The sequence below is a fragment of the Dichotomopilus funicola genome (assembly GCF_033296635.1).
Source record: "Dichotomopilus funicola strain CBS 141.50 unplaced genomic scaffold C8A04scaffold_90, whole genome shotgun sequence".
Taxonomy (NCBI): domain Eukaryota; kingdom Fungi; phylum Ascomycota; class Sordariomycetes; order Sordariales; family Chaetomiaceae; genus Dichotomopilus; species Dichotomopilus funicola.
Genome location: NW_026944111.1, coordinates 1 through 16,298, shown reverse-complemented (window position 1 = coordinate 16,298; position 16,298 = coordinate 1). Strand labels below are relative to the sequence as shown.

The 16,298-nt window shown below is 56.7% G+C and overlaps 7 protein-coding genes across 7 annotated transcripts; 5 read left to right on the top strand and 2 right to left on the bottom strand.

Annotated features, from left to right (window-relative positions):
- Positions 1 to 2,495: 2,495 nt before the first annotated feature.
- C8A04DRAFT_15338 (glycosyl hydrolases family 11-domain-containing protein) lies at positions 2,496 to 3,522 on the top strand (the record flags this gene model as incomplete). Its single annotated transcript, XM_062778447.1, has 3 exons — positions 2,496 to 2,761; positions 2,841 to 3,321; positions 3,415 to 3,522. The coding sequence occupies 3 exons, from the start codon at positions 2,496 to 2,498 to the stop codon at positions 3,520 to 3,522; spliced, it is 855 nt and encodes a 284-aa protein (XP_062633354.1).
- Positions 3,523 to 4,124: 602 nt separating this feature from the next.
- On the top strand, positions 4,125 to 5,459 carry C8A04DRAFT_32479 (6-hydroxynicotinate 3-monooxygenase; the record flags this gene model as incomplete). Its single annotated transcript, XM_062782110.1, has 1 exon — positions 4,125 to 5,459. The coding sequence occupies one exon, from the start codon at positions 4,125 to 4,127 to the stop codon at positions 5,457 to 5,459; it is 1,335 nt and encodes a 444-aa protein (XP_062633353.1).
- A 36-nt stretch (positions 5,460 to 5,495) lies between these two features.
- C8A04DRAFT_15354 (uncharacterized protein) lies at positions 5,496 to 6,413 on the bottom strand (the record flags this gene model as incomplete). The annotated part of the gene is made up of 3 exons (XM_062778453.1): positions 5,496 to 5,630; positions 5,679 to 5,815; positions 5,927 to 6,413. The coding sequence occupies 3 exons, from the start codon at positions 6,411 to 6,413 to the stop codon at positions 5,496 to 5,498; spliced, it is 759 nt and encodes a 252-aa protein (XP_062633352.1).
- Positions 6,414 to 6,873: 460 nt separating this feature from the next.
- Positions 6,874 to 9,327, bottom strand: C8A04DRAFT_32477 (uncharacterized protein; the record flags this gene model as incomplete). The annotated part of the gene is made up of 1 exon (XM_062782109.1): positions 6,874 to 9,327. One exon carries the CDS (start codon positions 9,325 to 9,327, stop codon positions 6,874 to 6,876), a length of 2,454 nt encoding a protein of 817 aa, XP_062633351.1.
- A 1,342-nt stretch (positions 9,328 to 10,669) lies between these two features.
- On the top strand, positions 10,670 to 11,347 carry C8A04DRAFT_15369 (uncharacterized protein; the record flags this gene model as incomplete). The annotated part of the gene is made up of 2 exons (XM_062778460.1): positions 10,670 to 11,024; positions 11,085 to 11,347. The coding sequence occupies 2 exons, from the start codon at positions 10,670 to 10,672 to the stop codon at positions 11,345 to 11,347; spliced, it is 618 nt and encodes a 205-aa protein (XP_062633350.1).
- A 1,793-nt stretch (positions 11,348 to 13,140) lies between these two features.
- Positions 13,141 to 14,919, top strand: C8A04DRAFT_32475 (uncharacterized protein; the record flags this gene model as incomplete). The annotated part of the gene is made up of 1 exon (XM_062782108.1): positions 13,141 to 14,919. One exon carries the CDS (start codon positions 13,141 to 13,143, stop codon positions 14,917 to 14,919), a length of 1,779 nt encoding a protein of 592 aa, XP_062633349.1.
- Positions 14,920 to 15,551: 632 nt separating this feature from the next.
- Positions 15,552 to 16,261, top strand: C8A04DRAFT_32474 (uncharacterized protein; the record flags this gene model as incomplete). Its single annotated transcript, XM_062782107.1, has 1 exon — positions 15,552 to 16,261. A coding segment is annotated over one exon (710 nt), but the record flags the coding sequence as incomplete, so codon positions are not given.
- Between the last annotated feature and the right edge of the window lie 37 nt (positions 16,262 to 16,298).

Below are 16,298 nucleotides of genomic sequence, written 5' to 3'. Positions count from 1 at the left end.
CACAAGCATGCTTTCAGTCAGTCGGTCAGCCAGAGATAGCCAAACGAAACCGAGACATCCCTCCCAAATATCTCGTCAATCCTCAGGACAGCACCTCAAAATTCCGGAAACTAACGGCCTAAATAAACAACCAACCATCCAACCTAACGTCTACCAACCTACCAACCAACCGACCATCCGACAATCACCCGGACGGAGGAAGTCGGCAGCTCCCGAGAATATCCCACCACGGACAATACTTCCCACTCGGCAAGTCATTCCACAATCAGCCTGTTTACAAACGACTGGAAGCCAAGACCTGACAATGGCACGCGGTCCACCCTAGCGAGCTCCCCTTTCCCCTGGCTTTCCCCCGGGTTCCGGGTCGTTGCGGCTGTTTGGATGGACTGACATGTGGCGGTTGGGAGGTTGCAGTGGTGAATTTTGGCTAAATCTGCTGGGAGCCACTTGATGGATGGGGGTTGAGGATGTGTGTGTTGTGTTCTATATCCGTGTATGGGGCTGGGTCTGGGGGAGGCTACAAAGGGGATTGGGGAAGTGGGGAGATGGGTGAGTGCGTGGCGGTGGCGTTTGGAGTGAGACATGGGCTTTTGGCATGTGCTGGGGTGCAGGAGACAATGCAGAGAGGGTCAGGATATTGATGGAATAGTTGAGATATCGAATGTGGTGTTTCTTCCATTCTTCTTTTTTTCTGATCGCCGGATTAAGCTTTGTGGGGAAGACGCTATCACCTGGAGATCTTTGCCGGGTTTTGGCGGAGATCAGCGCCAGTGCGATCGATCGTGAGTTTATTTTGTGGCCCTACGGGCATTTCTCATGACGATCTTGGACCCCTCTGTGGGAAAAGAAAATACCCCAAGATATTCTCATCAAAATCCAACCCCCAAAATCCCACTATATTTTCCGTATTTCCCCTCACGGCACACGCTTCCATTGCCACATGGACAACAATGCAGCCGCCGGAAGTGCAGACAAAGCGAAGCGAGACAAGCGAGAACCGCTGCGTGACCAAAGTCAAGCTGCCAATTTCATGCTACCGTGACCTTCCCTTCCGTTTCTCCCGGACTTTTGCGGTTTAACGAGAAAGCGCCCGAATGATCATCCTTAGCACACCCAAAAGAACGAAAGGAAAGAACAAAAAAGAAGGCGTTCGGAAAGGTAAGAGCCGCAATTCCCAAATGTAGTAAGTGTGAGGGACCTCGTGGGACGAGAAAAGGGGGCTGAATGGCCATTTTCAGCACCGCCCAACGCTCTAGAACGGGGGTCCTGGGAACTTACAGGAACTTACACTGGAGACTTGTTGGGGTGGTATCAGGTCTTGTTTTAGCCGGCGGTTGAATCGGCAGTCAGTCAAGCTCAGGATTGAAACGCCGGCCGTTTTTGCCGGGCCATTCTCATCGGGATATTTTCTTTCTTTTTTTTGTTTTCGAGATGGAGAGGCCGGATCCGGGTGGGTGTCCATGCCCCCCCAAGGGGTGTTCCCATGAACCCGGTTGAGAGAGTGAGGTGATCAACAGGGCTGATGGGTTTAAGACGGGTTGAGTGAGGATGGGCCTCTTCTTTTCCTGTTCCTGTAATTATGTGAGGGTGAACCCGGTTGTTGGGTTTGTAGAGTGTGCAATGCCGAGATCTAATAATTAATATAGAGCACATTTGATGGACATCTTACTCAGTAGTTACCTAGGTTGTTCTTGAGGTACCTGTTGCCACGCTCTGCAGTGGCGGGCTTTCGCGAGCCCAGATTCCAGGCCCAAAGCGCGAAGCTTTCTCCAAGACCCTTTTCCGCCCCTGGCCATTTCCGAGGTTGCATTCAGCCCAACGAGGGGCCTTGGCAACGGAGGTAATGCCCTGTCCACCGCGTCACGATCGTGATCTTGGCGGTGGAGGATCATGTCCTTGACCACTGGTTTCTGTCTCAGACTCATCCATCTGTTCAGAAGGGTGTCAGAAGGAGGATATCATTATTATTAGTAGTAGTAGTATCACAAAACCAAGGTCAACTAGTTGTGTGTTAATGAGAAGGACGACCAAGAAACCGCGAAGAGTAACCACGGACGAGCACGGGCGAAGTACTTCACATGGATGCACCCCAGCCGGCATTGACGCCCGGGAGATTCAACAGCGCCAAGGGCGGGGAGCGTTGCAGGGCGGAGACGCGGGGAGAACATGGGGAAGGGACATGGTGTTGAGCCTGATGGAGTGGACGACCGAAGAGGCGAACTGGGTTGGCTCAGGGGCTAGACTAGACTGACTAGCCTGGAACCTGGCAACCGTCCATCCCGGGGTACACCGTATACCCAGCTCACCCGGGGTCGTCGACGTCGAAAGGTCTGGCTAAGAATAGCAGTTGTCTGGGCCGCGATTCCGTCAAGAGATACCTTCTCTGGTAGACACACGGCTATATAACCGTCGACATCCTCCCACGATCCGCCGACTGCCTTTCTTCTTCACGACCTACCAACCTCCCCAAAAAAACATCGCCAAGTGATAACACAATGGTCACCCTCACATCCCTCCTCGTGGCAGCCACCACGGCCATCTCGGCGGTCGTGGCTGCGCCCGGCGAGATGCCCGGCATGGAACGCCGGCAGACTCTCACCCGCAGCCAGACGGGCACCAACAACGGGTACTACTACTCGTTCTGGACCGACGGCCAGGGCAGCGTCAGCTACACCAACGGCGCGGGCGGCTCGTACAGCACGCAGTGGTCGGGCAACGGCAACTGGGTCGGCGGCAAGGGCTGGAACCCGGGTTCTGCTCGGTATGTTTATCCCTCTCTCTGTCTCCCTTGTGACTCCAAGGTAGATGAGTAAGTGGTTCATGCTAACTGACAAAAACAGGACCATCAACTACACGGGCACCTACAACCCCAACGGCAACTCCTACCTCTCCGTCTACGGCTGGACGCGCAACCCCCTGATCGAGTACTACGTGGTCGAGAACTTCGGCACCTACAACCCCTCCACGGGCGCCCAGCGCCTCGGCAGCGTCACCACCGACGGTTCCGTGTACGACATCTACAAGACCACCCGCGTCAACCAGCCCTCGATCGAGGGTACCTCCACGTTCGACCAGTTCTGGTCGGTCCGCCAGCAGAAGCGCACCGGTGGCTCGGTCAACATGCAGGCTCACTTTAACGCTTGGTCGCAGTCCGGTCTGCGGTTGGGTAGCCATGATTACCAGATTGTTGCTACGGAGGGGTACTTCTCGAGCGGCTCGTCGAACATCAATGTTGGTGCCTCGTCTGGCGGCGGTGACACTGGCGGTGGCAACACTGGTGGCGGTAACACTGGTGGCGGCAATACCGGTGGCGGTACTACTGTACGTTTCCCTACGCTCTACTGTCTACTCTCCCTTGCGATGTTCACTGTCATCGCATCTTCGGGCTCATTTTGTTAACATACTGTGACTTAGTGCTCTGCTCTCTACGGACAGTGCGGCGGCCAGGGCTGGCAAGGCCCGTCCTGCTGCTCGGCTGGTAGCTGCAAGGCCTCCAACCAGTGGTACTCCCAGTGCCTGTAAGGGGACCGACCGGAGAGTTATGTTGAGATGAGGGGATTCAGGGGTTGGAGAGGGTTAGGGTTGTGGGTGGATTGAGGTGGTTTTCATGTACATATTGCTCTTTGCATCAAATCAAGTGCAATGAAGTACAAATCTCAAATTGCCGTTTGGTTCGTGTTTTTTACGAAATGAGTTTGGTTTGTTACTGTGGGTGTGACGCTGGGCCAACTTGACCGGCAAAGAAAGAACATAACCTTCCTCCCTCCATGTTTGGGTTCTTTGACTTCTCTCTATTTTCCGATTCGGCGGCCAAAAGTCCGACGACAACCGTTCAGGCAGGGATAAACCGGCACTTCAAGCTACAAGCGGCTGGTACAGACGCCTCGTTACCGGATGGAGATATATGAAGCCAGCGGGCAACTGCCGTCGGTCGGAGCTAAATAAACCGCCGTCCGTTTGCCGATGTCTTGGCTGTGTTGATCGAAGTTGATGAGGTATGGAGAACAGAGGTAAACTCCCATTTTGTTATAAGAAGTTGAGAATATTAAAACATACTTTCGTCTACCTCGGAGTAGTTAAGCAAACTCGAGACCTGAGCTCAAACCCAAAGTGAGACCACCGCCATGACACCCCCCACCAACATCCGCGTAATCATCGTCGGCGCCGGCTTCGCCGGCCTCGCCGCCGCCATCGAATGCACCCGCAAAGGCCACAGCGTAACTCTCTTCGAAAAGTCCCCCTCCCTCGACGAAATCACCCGTGTCGGCGACATCATCAGTTTCGACCCCAACGGCGCCCGCGCCTTTGAGCGTTGGCCGGGTGTCATCGAGCAGATGGAGGCTATCGCCCGTCAGACGAGTTGGTTGGATCTGTATCATTACCAGGGGCGGTTTGTTACCCGCCAGTCGTTTGCGGGGGAGAAGGCGTGGGGGAGGAGGATTAATGGCCATCGGGGGCAACTGCATCGGATTATATATGATCATGCGGTTGCGAGGGGGGTGGATATTCGGTTGGGTGTGAGGGTGGAGGATTATTTTGAGACTGATGGCCACGAGGCGGACAGCGACAACACCAGCAGCAACTCGGTCCCAGAAGCAGGTGTGGTCTTGGCCCATGGACAACGGGTATCAGCGGACGTGGTGATTGCCGCAGAAGGGGTACGATCTCGCGGCCGGAAGATTGTGTTAGGATTCGACGAGAACCCGAAATCGTCCGGGTACGCCGTGTACCGGGCGTGGTTCCCGGCCGACCGCATCCGGGATAACCCCATGCTGAGCCATCTCGTGGCTGATAGTGTCGACACACACCAGGGTTTCATCGGGCCGGATATCCATTTTCTGGCGTCGACCATCCGCAGCGCGACCGAGGTTAACTGGGTGTTTACCCATATTGATGATGGGAATATTGAGGAGAGCTGGCAGTGCCCTGGGAAACCGGCTGAGGCGCTGCGGTATCTCGACGGTGACGGCGATGAAAACAATAGATGGTGTCCCGTGGTGCGAGAGCTAGTCAAAGCCACGCCCGAAGGCCGCCTAATTGACCACAAACTGGTGTACCGCGACCCGCTACCGACTTTTGTATCCCCCGGCGCGCGGATCTGTCTGATCGGCGACGCAGCCCATCCGTTCCTACCAACGTCCATCCAAGGCGCGAGCCAGTCGATCGAAGACGGCGTGGTGCTGGCCGCGTGCTTGGAGCGTAGTGGGAAGGGGAATATCCCCCGTGCGTTGCGGGCGTATGAGAAATTACGTTATGAGCGGGTGCATCGCGCGCAGGCGATGGGGCCGGTGACGAGGGAGCGTTGGCATAAGGCGGATTGGGAGGAGGTGTGGAAGAAGCCGGAGATGATTCATTTGGTGAGGGAGGAGTGGTTGTTGAACTTTGATGCGGAAAAGGATGTGTATGAGCGGTATGAGGGGGTCGTGGTTGAGCTTGAGTCCAAGTCGGACGGAGAATGAGGTCCAAGTTGACTGCACTGAGTTACGTTAATTGGATCAGACCATGATGCTCGCTGCGCGCAGGTAGTCTACCACGCTCTGGGCAAAAAGACCCTCTTGCACCAGCCGCTCGGCCACTTCGATGACCCAGCTCTGGCAGTTCCTCTGTCGTATCTTGATACGTGGCTGTACCTGTTAGCTTTTTTTTCTTGCCCGCGTCAAGTAACGAGCATCACTCACTGCCTCTGTCCCTTCTACAGCCCGCAACGTCTTCCCAGGCGCGGGCACCTCAAACAGAATCCTCTCAAACACACACCTCGGTTTCCCTTCCACCAACACCTCACCATCACTCCCGCGGGCAAACAGCCCTTGAAAGACTCCCTTCTTACCATCCCCCCTTCCCCCAACAACTACCCCATCACCACGCCCACGACCACCAGCATCATCACCACCATTACCACAAGTACCATCCAGAGTAAACCACTCACTCCCCAGCCACCCCAACGGCACGCTCCTCGGCAGCAAGCCCACACTCCCCCGACTCCCTCGATCCCCACGATGCATATCCCAGCCACGCTTGATCTCAAGCCAGAAACCAGTAGCGACGTCGCCTGCTGCTTGGATGATTGTGCCTGTGCCTGGGGAGTAAGGAGATGTACCAATTTCGTCGAAGTTGGGATTGCGTTGCTGCTGGGGATCGGTAGAGGAGGGTTTAGGGTGGATGGGATTGTGAGATGACGATGACGGGGCAATGTGAAATTCCCAGTGGTCGGCGAAGGGATAGCCGTTGTAAATGAGGAGGGAGACGAGGTGGCTGTTTGGTGGGCCTGCGGTTGGAACATTTGGCGGGGAGATTGAGTTGCGGGGTTGTGGGTTGTTAGAGTTGGGCAGTGTTGACTGCGTTGTTGGTTTTGTCGGGGTTGAAGAGGGGAATATGGTCTGTGGCGGTAGCGGAGGTGGTGGTGGGGCTGGCATTGTGGTTGTGGTTTTGATGGAACGGAATGGGAAGTGGTGAGTTGTTGATGTGTTTGGGAGTGAGGTGCTGGATTGAGTGAGCGGGAGTCTGTGGGGGTCAGACAGTGCTTGACTAACAAAAGACCGAAACCCAAACATGACATGAACAACGTCTCTCGTGACAACACACAATTTGACCCCAAGGCAATGTACACATTAAATAGCACTCTTAGTATTGATACAGCCTGCTATCACGACTGACCGGATGCCTCCTGGTACCCTTTCGGTTTGAACTGCAGGTAATAATACAAGACCGCCATTCCGATATTATCACTTTTGTGCGAACCGTTTTCGGGACCTGGTAAGGACCCGTTGCCTTTTTTTTCCTATTCCAAGATCTGGCATGAACCGCTCTGCTGCGTGAGCATCTTCTTGGTATTTCTTTTATTTCTTCTTTTTTTTTCTCCCCCATTTCTGTGATCTACGCTCGGTTCCCATCGCCCGATGTTTCCGTCGCGACAGACTCACCCGAGACCGACCGCCCCGCAACTTTGTCTTCGTCCTGTGCCTGACGCATCGCCCGGTCACTCAGCCGAATGGGTGTTGACGCCTGGGTGAATCTGGGACGCTCTGCTAGCGCAGGACCGGCTTTATTCGTGGTGGAGTGGGCCGACTTGTCCGTTGTGAACTCGGTATGCCCAGCTGGTCCATCCGGCAGATCATCAAACCCCTTCGGCGGGACAAACCCGGCGGAAAAAGGACCCGGAGAACTTGGTGATCCCGGGGTCCCAATGCCATCGGGTACCTGACACGAGAAGGGCTGCCCCTCCATGCTCGGCGTCAAGGCCTGTCCCATATCCTGCCGGTACCGCTGCAGCTCCGCCAAACGTTCCTCATGATTCTTGCGGTAATCCGTCGTCCGCAGCAACCACTTGACCAGAAGCCGAACCAGCAGCTTCTTGTCGACTGGTTTGGCGATGTAATCGTTCATGCCGTGCTCTAGACACCGTTCGCGGTCCCCCTTGAGCGCATGCGCCGTCATGGCGACGATTGGCAGGAGGATGCCGGCCGCGCGGATCTCCCGGGCCGCCTTGTTGCCGTCCATGACCGGCATGCTGATGTCCATCAGGACCATGTCGTAGGCTGCCGGCTTGCGGCGGACCATTTTCACGGCGTCCAGGCCGTTCGAGGCCAGCTCGATGTGTTGGAAGCTTAGCGCGCGGAGCATGCCCACCATGACCTTTTGGTTGATCAGGTTGTCCTCGACCACCAGCATGTGTTTTGTGGGCGACGCCGCCTGGATCTCAGCCAGGAGATCGCTGTCGACCTCGTTCGATCGGGGTGGAGGTGGTTCGCCGCTGTTGCCCTCGAGAGCCATCGTTGTCCTGCGCTCTTGCATACCTTCAAGCGTCTGGATCTTTTTGAAGTGGGCTGTAAACCAGAACACGCTTCCTTGCCGGTCCGGGTTTGGGCGATAGCCGATCCGGCCGTCCATCAGCTCGGCCAACGATTTGGCAATCGATAGGCCCAGCCCCGTGCCCTTGTATCGCTTGGTCGTGGTGCCATCAAATTGCGTAAAGGGGGTAAACAGGTTGGCCGCAGCGTCTTCGGGGATCCCGATGCCCGTGTCGGTGACCTCAGTCAAGATTGTGTACCCGCTGTCGTCTTCGCTCTCAACCGACGCCGCAACCCGAATGCTCCCCTTGTCGGTAAACTTGGCCGCATTTGAAACAAGGTTCTGCAGGATCTGCCGGTACCGCAGTGGATCGCCCTGTACCGACCTGGGAAGATCGGGGTCCAGAAACAGCTCGAAGTGGACCGCGGGGGCCGACGTGTCCCGCAAGCTGCGCACCATGGAAGTAATAATGCCGGTGACGCCAACGAGGCCGGATTGCATGGAAAAGTTCCCCGACGTGAGCTTGGAATAATCGAGAATATCGTCAATGACTTGCAGCAGCACCTGGCCAGACTCCTCCATGACGCCGACCATCTCACGTTGCTTCGTCGTCAGCGCCGTATCGAGGAGTAAGGCGCACGCGGCCAGCATGCCGTGCATGGGCGTCCGGATCTCGTGGCTCATGTTGGCTAGGAAGTCAGACTTGAGCTTCTCGCTCTCCTCATACGCCGCGATAAGCCGTGACTCGGCCGACTTGCGCTCCGTCAGATCGCGCGTGACTATGCCAAACCCCACATGCAGGCCGTCCTTGTAGACAGTTGTCATGACGATGTCGGCCCAGAACTGGCTGCCATCTTTGCGGCAGCGCCAGCCCTCATCCTCGATGCGGCCTTCGCGTATGCAGATGTCGAGTTCCACTTGCGGCTTCTTGATGTCCAAGTCCGCCTTGCCGTAAAAGACCGAAAAGTGCTTGCCGATGATCTCGTCCCGCGTGTAGCCCTGGAGCAGCTCGGCCCCGGCGTTCCACGTTATGATGTGGCCCCTAGGATCAAGAAGGCAGATGGCGTAGTCCTTGACGTTCTGGACCAAAAGGCGGAACGCTTCGTCCGTCGAGAACCCCGATTTGCCAAAGTCTGTCTCGACGGGGCTGCCGAGGCCGTCGTGCCACTCTAGAATGATGGACAGCAGCTCATCTTGCCTGAAGATGGGGATAATGCGGGCCCGCCACGAGGCACCGTAACTGGTACTGATAGGCCCCGTCGATCGCTCGGCCCGAGCCGCGAGGGCGTCGTCGATGGAGGTGGTGAGCTGCGCGAGCTGGGTCGGTCTGGTGGGCCGCAGCTGGGCCGCCACGAACGGAAGTAGTTCCTCGCCGACGCAATCGGTCACGGACACGCCCCAGTCAGCTAAGAAGAGAGCCGAAGTCTTGGTGATCCGCCAATCCGGAGAGAGGGCGAGGAGCGCGAGGGGGGCAAGGTCGAAGAGAAGACCGGGGTCGGCTGCGTTAGAAGCTGGACCGGGTTCGGAATCCGGGCGCATCGTGGGTGTTCAACGCCTTTTGCTCCAACTCTGTTGTGCTAGGGCGTCTTCTATAGGCATGGGGTGAACGAGAAGTCAAGGTAGCAGCCGGCCGCCTGCATCGAAAGCGATCAACTTGAGGTATCTCAAGTTGGCGTGACATTCTTAACCGAGCCAAGACGACCGGGCTTGTCGCCCGTTGCCGAAGCCTAGAGCGTTCTTCTATGGGATGCATGAGTAGAGGCACCTAAGACTCAGTGGCGAGATCCCACCCGGTAGTTGGTCGAGACTCGACGCCACCCATTATCTCTAAACCGGGGCATGCTTCCTAGCTCTACCTGCGGGGTTGTTATGGTGATGTCAGCGGATCGCGGAACAGACATTCCGGTGCTCTCCTTTTCAGTGAGTTTCGAGGCATAAAACACCACAAAGATGTATGGGGAATCCAGAGGGTAGACAATTCGTAGTCCCGGACTACCCGTTACTAGGACAAACTAACATCCACTAGCAACGACAGCCGGAAACGCGCCGCGCGTTCAGGGTATGATCAATAGCACCGTACGAGAGGATAAATCTAGGAGCCATTGAGAAGTATCAGGGCCCAAACAAGGGAGAACACTGTGAGGTCAGGGATGTAGGTCTGTGTGAAAGTTCCCTTGTCGGAAAACATACCCGGGACGGTTAGAACCGATGGTGAGGTGAAGAAGTTTGGCAACGACAATCGAGAACAGAAAGTCGACGATCAGGGAGGAAGGTGGGCCGACCAAAGGTGGTCATGTGACCTGCCTCACTCTTCGATCGCTCGAGCCTCTCAAGCTGCAGTTCTGCCAAGTTCCGTTTGACATCATCTTTGACTTCACGATCTGGACGGATTGGACTTCATCCATTTCATCGTCTAAAGTGGCATCGCCAATTGGGTAACACTGCCAATTAGACCGTATTTGGGTCATCTCCCTCTAGTGTAGGGCAAGATGGACTTCGTAATTTTTTTTCCGCGTGCTTGCGGTTGAGTCGATTCCGGCCAGTGGTATCTGGAATGTTCTCGCAGCTTCGCGTCGCCACTAGACGACGTCAGCACGTCGACCTTCCGCACACTGCAATCGTGACGACGAGATGGAAGGTGACGTCTGTAGGTATTTCTAGATGTTTCGAGCACGATCATGAGGTTCTTGAAGATGAAGATATAAACCCCAAGACCATCCACGACATCGACTTCTTCTGACCAACAGTTTCAACACCAAACATGCAATCATCTCGCAGACTCATTGTGCGAAATCTCTCTAGTCTACGACCCAAGCAGCAACAGCAGCCATCCATCTTCTCACGAAGCAACATCATCAAACCATCCCAACGCACCAGCAACATGTCGACTCTCTGGCACCCGCGCTTCTCCCACCGCAGCGCCAGCCCCAGCATCTCGCAGGGCGGCGGTTTCTCCTCGCTCTTCCAGTTGCTCGACGACTTTGACCGGTACACCGGGCAGAACCTCCTCAGCCCGCAGGCGAGCGGTGGCCGCACCACCGGGGCGGGAGCGGTAGCCGCCTTCTCTCCCCGGTTCGACGTGACCGAGCACGAGAAGGACTACGTCCTGCAGGGCGAGCTGCCCGGCGTCACCCCGGACCAAGTCGACGTCGAGTTCACTGATGACCAGACGCTGGTGGTGCGCGGCCGGCTGGAGCGCGAGCATACCGAGGGCGATCCCAGTTTTGCTCCGGCCGGTACTCTGACGGAAGGAGACACTACTACCACGGGCCGCGTGACCGAGGCCGAGGGTGAAGGCGAGAAGACGGGCGGTAACGGCACCGGCGCAGCCGTCACCAAGGGTTCTGAGAGCAGTGTGCAGGCCCAGAGCCAGGGCACGAGGAGGGCCGGGCCGCGGTACTGGGTCAGTGAGCGGTCCTACGGCGAGTTCTCCCGGGTTTTCACCTTCCCAAGCGCGGTGGACCAGGATAAGGTGCACGCGGCGTTCAAAGATGGCATCCTCAACATTACGGTGCCCAAGACGGAGAAGAAGTCGGGAAAGAAGATTACGATTCAGTGAGGCTGGGCAGCGAGGCTGGACAGTGAAGGAGGTTAGGCGTTGGCGTTTGGTTGATGGAGGCCGCAGTTTGAGTTAGGGTTAGGTTGAGGGGTTAGGGTTGTGATAGTCGTTAGCTCTTTCCATCAGTCGCTCCTTTGGGTTGTCACGGTCGGGCGTTGGCTCTTTCCATCGATTACTCCTTTAATTAGGTATCGGTCGCTCTTTTACACTTCCGATTCTCGACTTCCAATTCGTCATTTAGTTTAGTGTAATTCAACACTTTAATTTGTCCAGATATCAATTCCAAATTGATACCTTGAATTGTCCAGATCTCCCGTTCTTCAATCGTGGCACAGAGCCTTTCGTGCCGTTCCACGACGGGTTCACGTCTCGCTCGAACACCCGCAGCAGGCGCGGGGCAATAACGGGTGGGGCCAAGCCGCAAGTGCAGATCACCTGCCAATGCCCCCGCTGAAGCAACCAACTGCAGAAAAAAAGGTTGCCTCATTTCTTCAACGGAAGGGTGTGTTACTCTCTTGTGGTTTGTGTCACTCTGGCCTTGCGCCTTCGTGTATCTTGTGCGACGATGATATTGACGGATACTTGCCGCTGGTAGCTGTCCGATGTAAACGCGGGGTTTTATTTCCTCACAGCTAATCTTCTTTTTTTCTTTCATTCTGCTCCGATGCGTCGCGACATTTGCGCGTCCGCGCGAACCTGTATGTCGATCAAGAACCCAAATGCCAATCCCATGACATGCATCCGCTAAATTTAGGCGGGGTTCATCGCTCAGTGGGTTGGTTCTTCCATCCCTTCGATGGAACTCACCCCACCGGCCTAGTGAAGTAATCTGCAGGTTGGTCCTTTTAACACCTCACCCACCTCGCACTTCGCAACTCACGCACTAACCGCAATCCGAGCAGAAGGGTGGTACAAGTGATCATCTGGGGATACCCAGATGCCCGGGCCCCGGGTTGTTGACCGTAATGAAGATTCCACGAGACGCAACTGGCTTCATCTGTACACAGTAGCGCAACAAAAGATCCTAACTGGTCTAGGCTTGGTCTGGACTCTGGAATGTGGGACGATGCTGTCAGTTTCACAACACAGCCAAGTGAGACGGTATCGCACTGGGTCGCGCGCGCGCAAAGGCAAGGAGAAACAGGCGACACGACAAAAGGGAGACGAGCCCAATCCGCGGGAGGCCGTCCGCATGGCATTGCATCTGCATCTGCACCTGGGTCTGCATGTTCTTGTTGCGGGATTGCCCACGTCGACTCGCAGCTCAGCCTAAGGTGCAGTGGTCTCGGGGTACCGTCAGCCTTTTTTCGGTGAACCGGCTGGTGGCCGCAGCGCTGCAACGGCAAGTTTTCGCGTCGATTTTCCCTTAATTTTATTTTTTTCCCTTTGTCGTGATTTTGTCACCCCGCCTCTTCGCGTCGACAGCGGCCAGCGCCCGCAACAATACCGCTCAGCATTCACCGCTCCTCTTCACAGTCCATGGAAATAGAGGGGACAATCAACCTTCAAGCTATCTACACGTGCCACGACGGGGTTCAGCTAGCCGTTAATAGTGGGTTGATACCGATTTCTCAGACACACCAGCCGCCAATCCACCTTGTGGGCAGATGCCCGGCTGGGAGACTGGTAGACGTGACGGCCCATATCGCATGGGCCAACTCTCCTTCATTTCCTTTTCGTTTTGAGCTCCCCGCCCCTCCGTCCCCGGCCCCGTCCCCGATCCCGACCCCAGTTTCGGCCCCGGCCAACGCCCCGGCCCCTGAGGGGAACCTGAGGAGGAACCTGAGGAGGAAATGCCGTATGCACCCCCGGGATGGCCGAACGCCGCGGGTCGGCCCCGCTACGAATCGGCCAATCGCGAACGCCGCGAGCGTGAGCACGACTGGGTCGAAGTACTCGACGAAGTGGACGACACCCACGCCACTCTGGACGCCCGGCAGGACCAAATCCGGGGTGGTAGCGGCCCTAGATACGGGCCCGGGGACCGATACCCCCGGTATGCTGGGACATTAAGCCGACGGCGTGACACCCACAACCGGGGGCGGACAGAGCATTCCCTGGATCGGATTCGGATTCTGGATCCGGATCGGGACCTGGACCTGAATCGGGGCCGGGTCTCGGACTGGGAACGCGACTTGCATCGATATAGCGAACAGTACGAAGCCATAAACCCCAACTCGTCCAACTCGGGAGTTCCCGGCCGTAACGTCATATACAACTTCGGCCCAGTGACCTTCCAAAACTGCAACTGCGCCTACGGCCCGCGGCCCTGGCACATCCATGGCCCCTTTGGACCCAGGCCCAGTCGAGGTCCGGGTCCGAATCCGGGTGCCGGTTATGATCTCGGTCATGATCCCGGTTATGATCCCGGGCCGGGTCCTGGTTATAGCCCCAGCCCCGGCCTCGGCCCCGACTTCCGTCCCCGTTCTGGTCCTGGATGGGGTCCGGATCCTGGTCTTGGCCCGGACCCAGCCCGCGTCGACCCCTTCTCTCGATATTCGCCCAGCTCTCCTGCCACTCCCGTCACTCCAACGGCCCCAGAATCGCGCACCTCGTCGCACTCTTCCGATTCCTCGATGTTCGAACCCATTCCCCCGCGATGGAGTAACTCTGGTGATGGTAGTGAGACCCCGAGCATCTACGACCATGACAATGCTGCGAGCGACGAATCCGATGGGATCGGCGCGATCAATTCGGGCTTAGCGGGAACCCATTTCTACGACCACCCAGTTCCGGCGACCTCCCGTACGCCGGTGCCGCCGTACCCTGTGCAGCCCAAGTCGATCTTGCGGAATCGGTACCCGCGACCGCCGACTGGCGTGGGAGTGTCTTCGGAGGACGAAAGGCAACAAAGGAAGCGAGAGAAGGAAAGAATAGAGAGGGAAAAGGAGCGGGATCGAGCGGAACGTCACGATACGCACCGCACCAAAAGCAGAAGCCGGAGCAGAAACCGGAGCCGGAGCCGGAGCCGGAGTCGAAGCAGAGACAAAACCAAAAGCCGCAAATCATCATCCCGTCAGGCTGGCGACACAGACGGGGAAGCCGCCACCCACCGTACGCACATGTGCAAAGTCTGTTTACTCCGCCGCCCAATAAGCCGGTACAGCGACTACTGCGCGCCCTGCGAAGAGATTGTGCGCGCACCCAATCTCGGCGCGGCGTCGGCCTCCCGAGTCCGCCCGATCCCCGAGCTCAGGCAAGAGGGAAGCTTTGTGCGGCAATCGTCTACCCATCGGCGGAGGAATGGTAGTCCCGGTGCCAGTCTTAGGTATGAGACTGGGACCAGGCGAGGAGGGGGGGGAGACGGGGGAGGAGCACAAAGCGGGGGTGGTGGACGAAAGGAGGGAGGACGAAAAGGGGGAGGACGGAAGAAGGGGGGAGAAAGGAAACTGTCCCATGACCTGCTAGAAAAGAACGACCGGGAGCTGCGGGAGTTGGAAGAGAGCGAAGCGCTGGATGAGCGGAGGCGGGAAGCAGTGGAGCGGCTGGATCAGAATATAGCGAGGCTAAAAGACATAGACCGGCGGTTGGGGCAGTGGCGAATGCGGCAACCTTGGGCGGAGCAAACGTGAGGTGGATGATACGGAGGGGGGGGTATAAGGGGGAGATGTAATGGGGAGATATAACAGGGAGATACGAGAAGGGTCGGAAATGAAGCACAACATGGGGGGATACGAAGCAACGACAAAGAAAGCGACACGAGAGACGCGGCACGACTTACGACTGACGATTTACTATACCCTAGAATGACACGAATCACGACTTGACGACTATTGCATTAGAGTTAGCTGTTTGGAAAATACACGATGAAGCATTGCGATGGGCTGTCGTTGGAGGTGGTGTCAATGTGCCTCCTCAGCGATTATGTGTACGGTAATGTAAATACGATTATGCAAGTGATAATTACGGTACGAGCGCAGGTGCATCGACCCTCAAAGTAAGTTAAGGAATTAATAAGGAATGTGTTTTGAACCCACTGTTAGCACTAATTCATAACCCGAGCCATCCTAGAACACCTCCCGTTTCGGTAATTAACTCCCACGTTGTCGCCACCCGAGATGATCGTCGATGACGTAGCCAGTACATAAGTCAGTACTGCACATTTAACCACAAACCCAATATTCCATCCAATAACTTTTACTTGTTTTTTAACTACTAATATTCATCAATTACTACACACACCACAACAACACCAGTAACGAAAATGACTTCCCACTCCGACCCGCCCCCCTCCTACAACCAAGCCATCGGGCTCACCCCCCACGACACCACCGAACCTCCCTCCTCCCTTCCCCATCAAGCCCGCAACGACATCCCCCCTTCCTCCCGGCGCAGCATGGAAGACGAGCTCCGCCCGCTTCCCCCGGGCTGGGTCCGCCAATTCGACGCCGACACCCAGCACCAGTTCTTTGTCGACACCACGGCTTCACCACCGCGGTCGATTTGGCATCACCCGTACGACGATGAGGTGTATCTGGATTCTTTGCCGGTTGGGGAACGGGACCGTGTGAAGAGGGAGTTGTCCGGGTTGCGGAGGAGTCCGAGTGTAGCTGATCTTGAGGCGGAGGATACCGACGTGTCCGATGCTTCTTCCTCTGTTTCTCACAAGCAGGAGAATGGAAACAACCCTCCCAACCGACGCACCCGCCTAGGCCGCCTCCTCAAAGACCGCCTAACAAACACCACCCACGCCCAACGCGCCGCCACCCGCGCCCGCCGCGCAGCCGCCGAACGCGACCTCTACACACAACACCGCGTGCTCCGCAAAGCGTTACTCGATGCCGCCGAATCGGGCCAGCCACAGCCTCTGGGACGGGATGAACAGGGAAGGGAGCTGTTTTTGGAACCGCCTGGGGTGGTGTATCCCGGGGTGGTGAATGTGAGACGGTTGAGTCCGTATTGGAGTGAGGTTAGGTATGCGGGGGATGGTGGGGGCCCTGGGGGGCCGGGG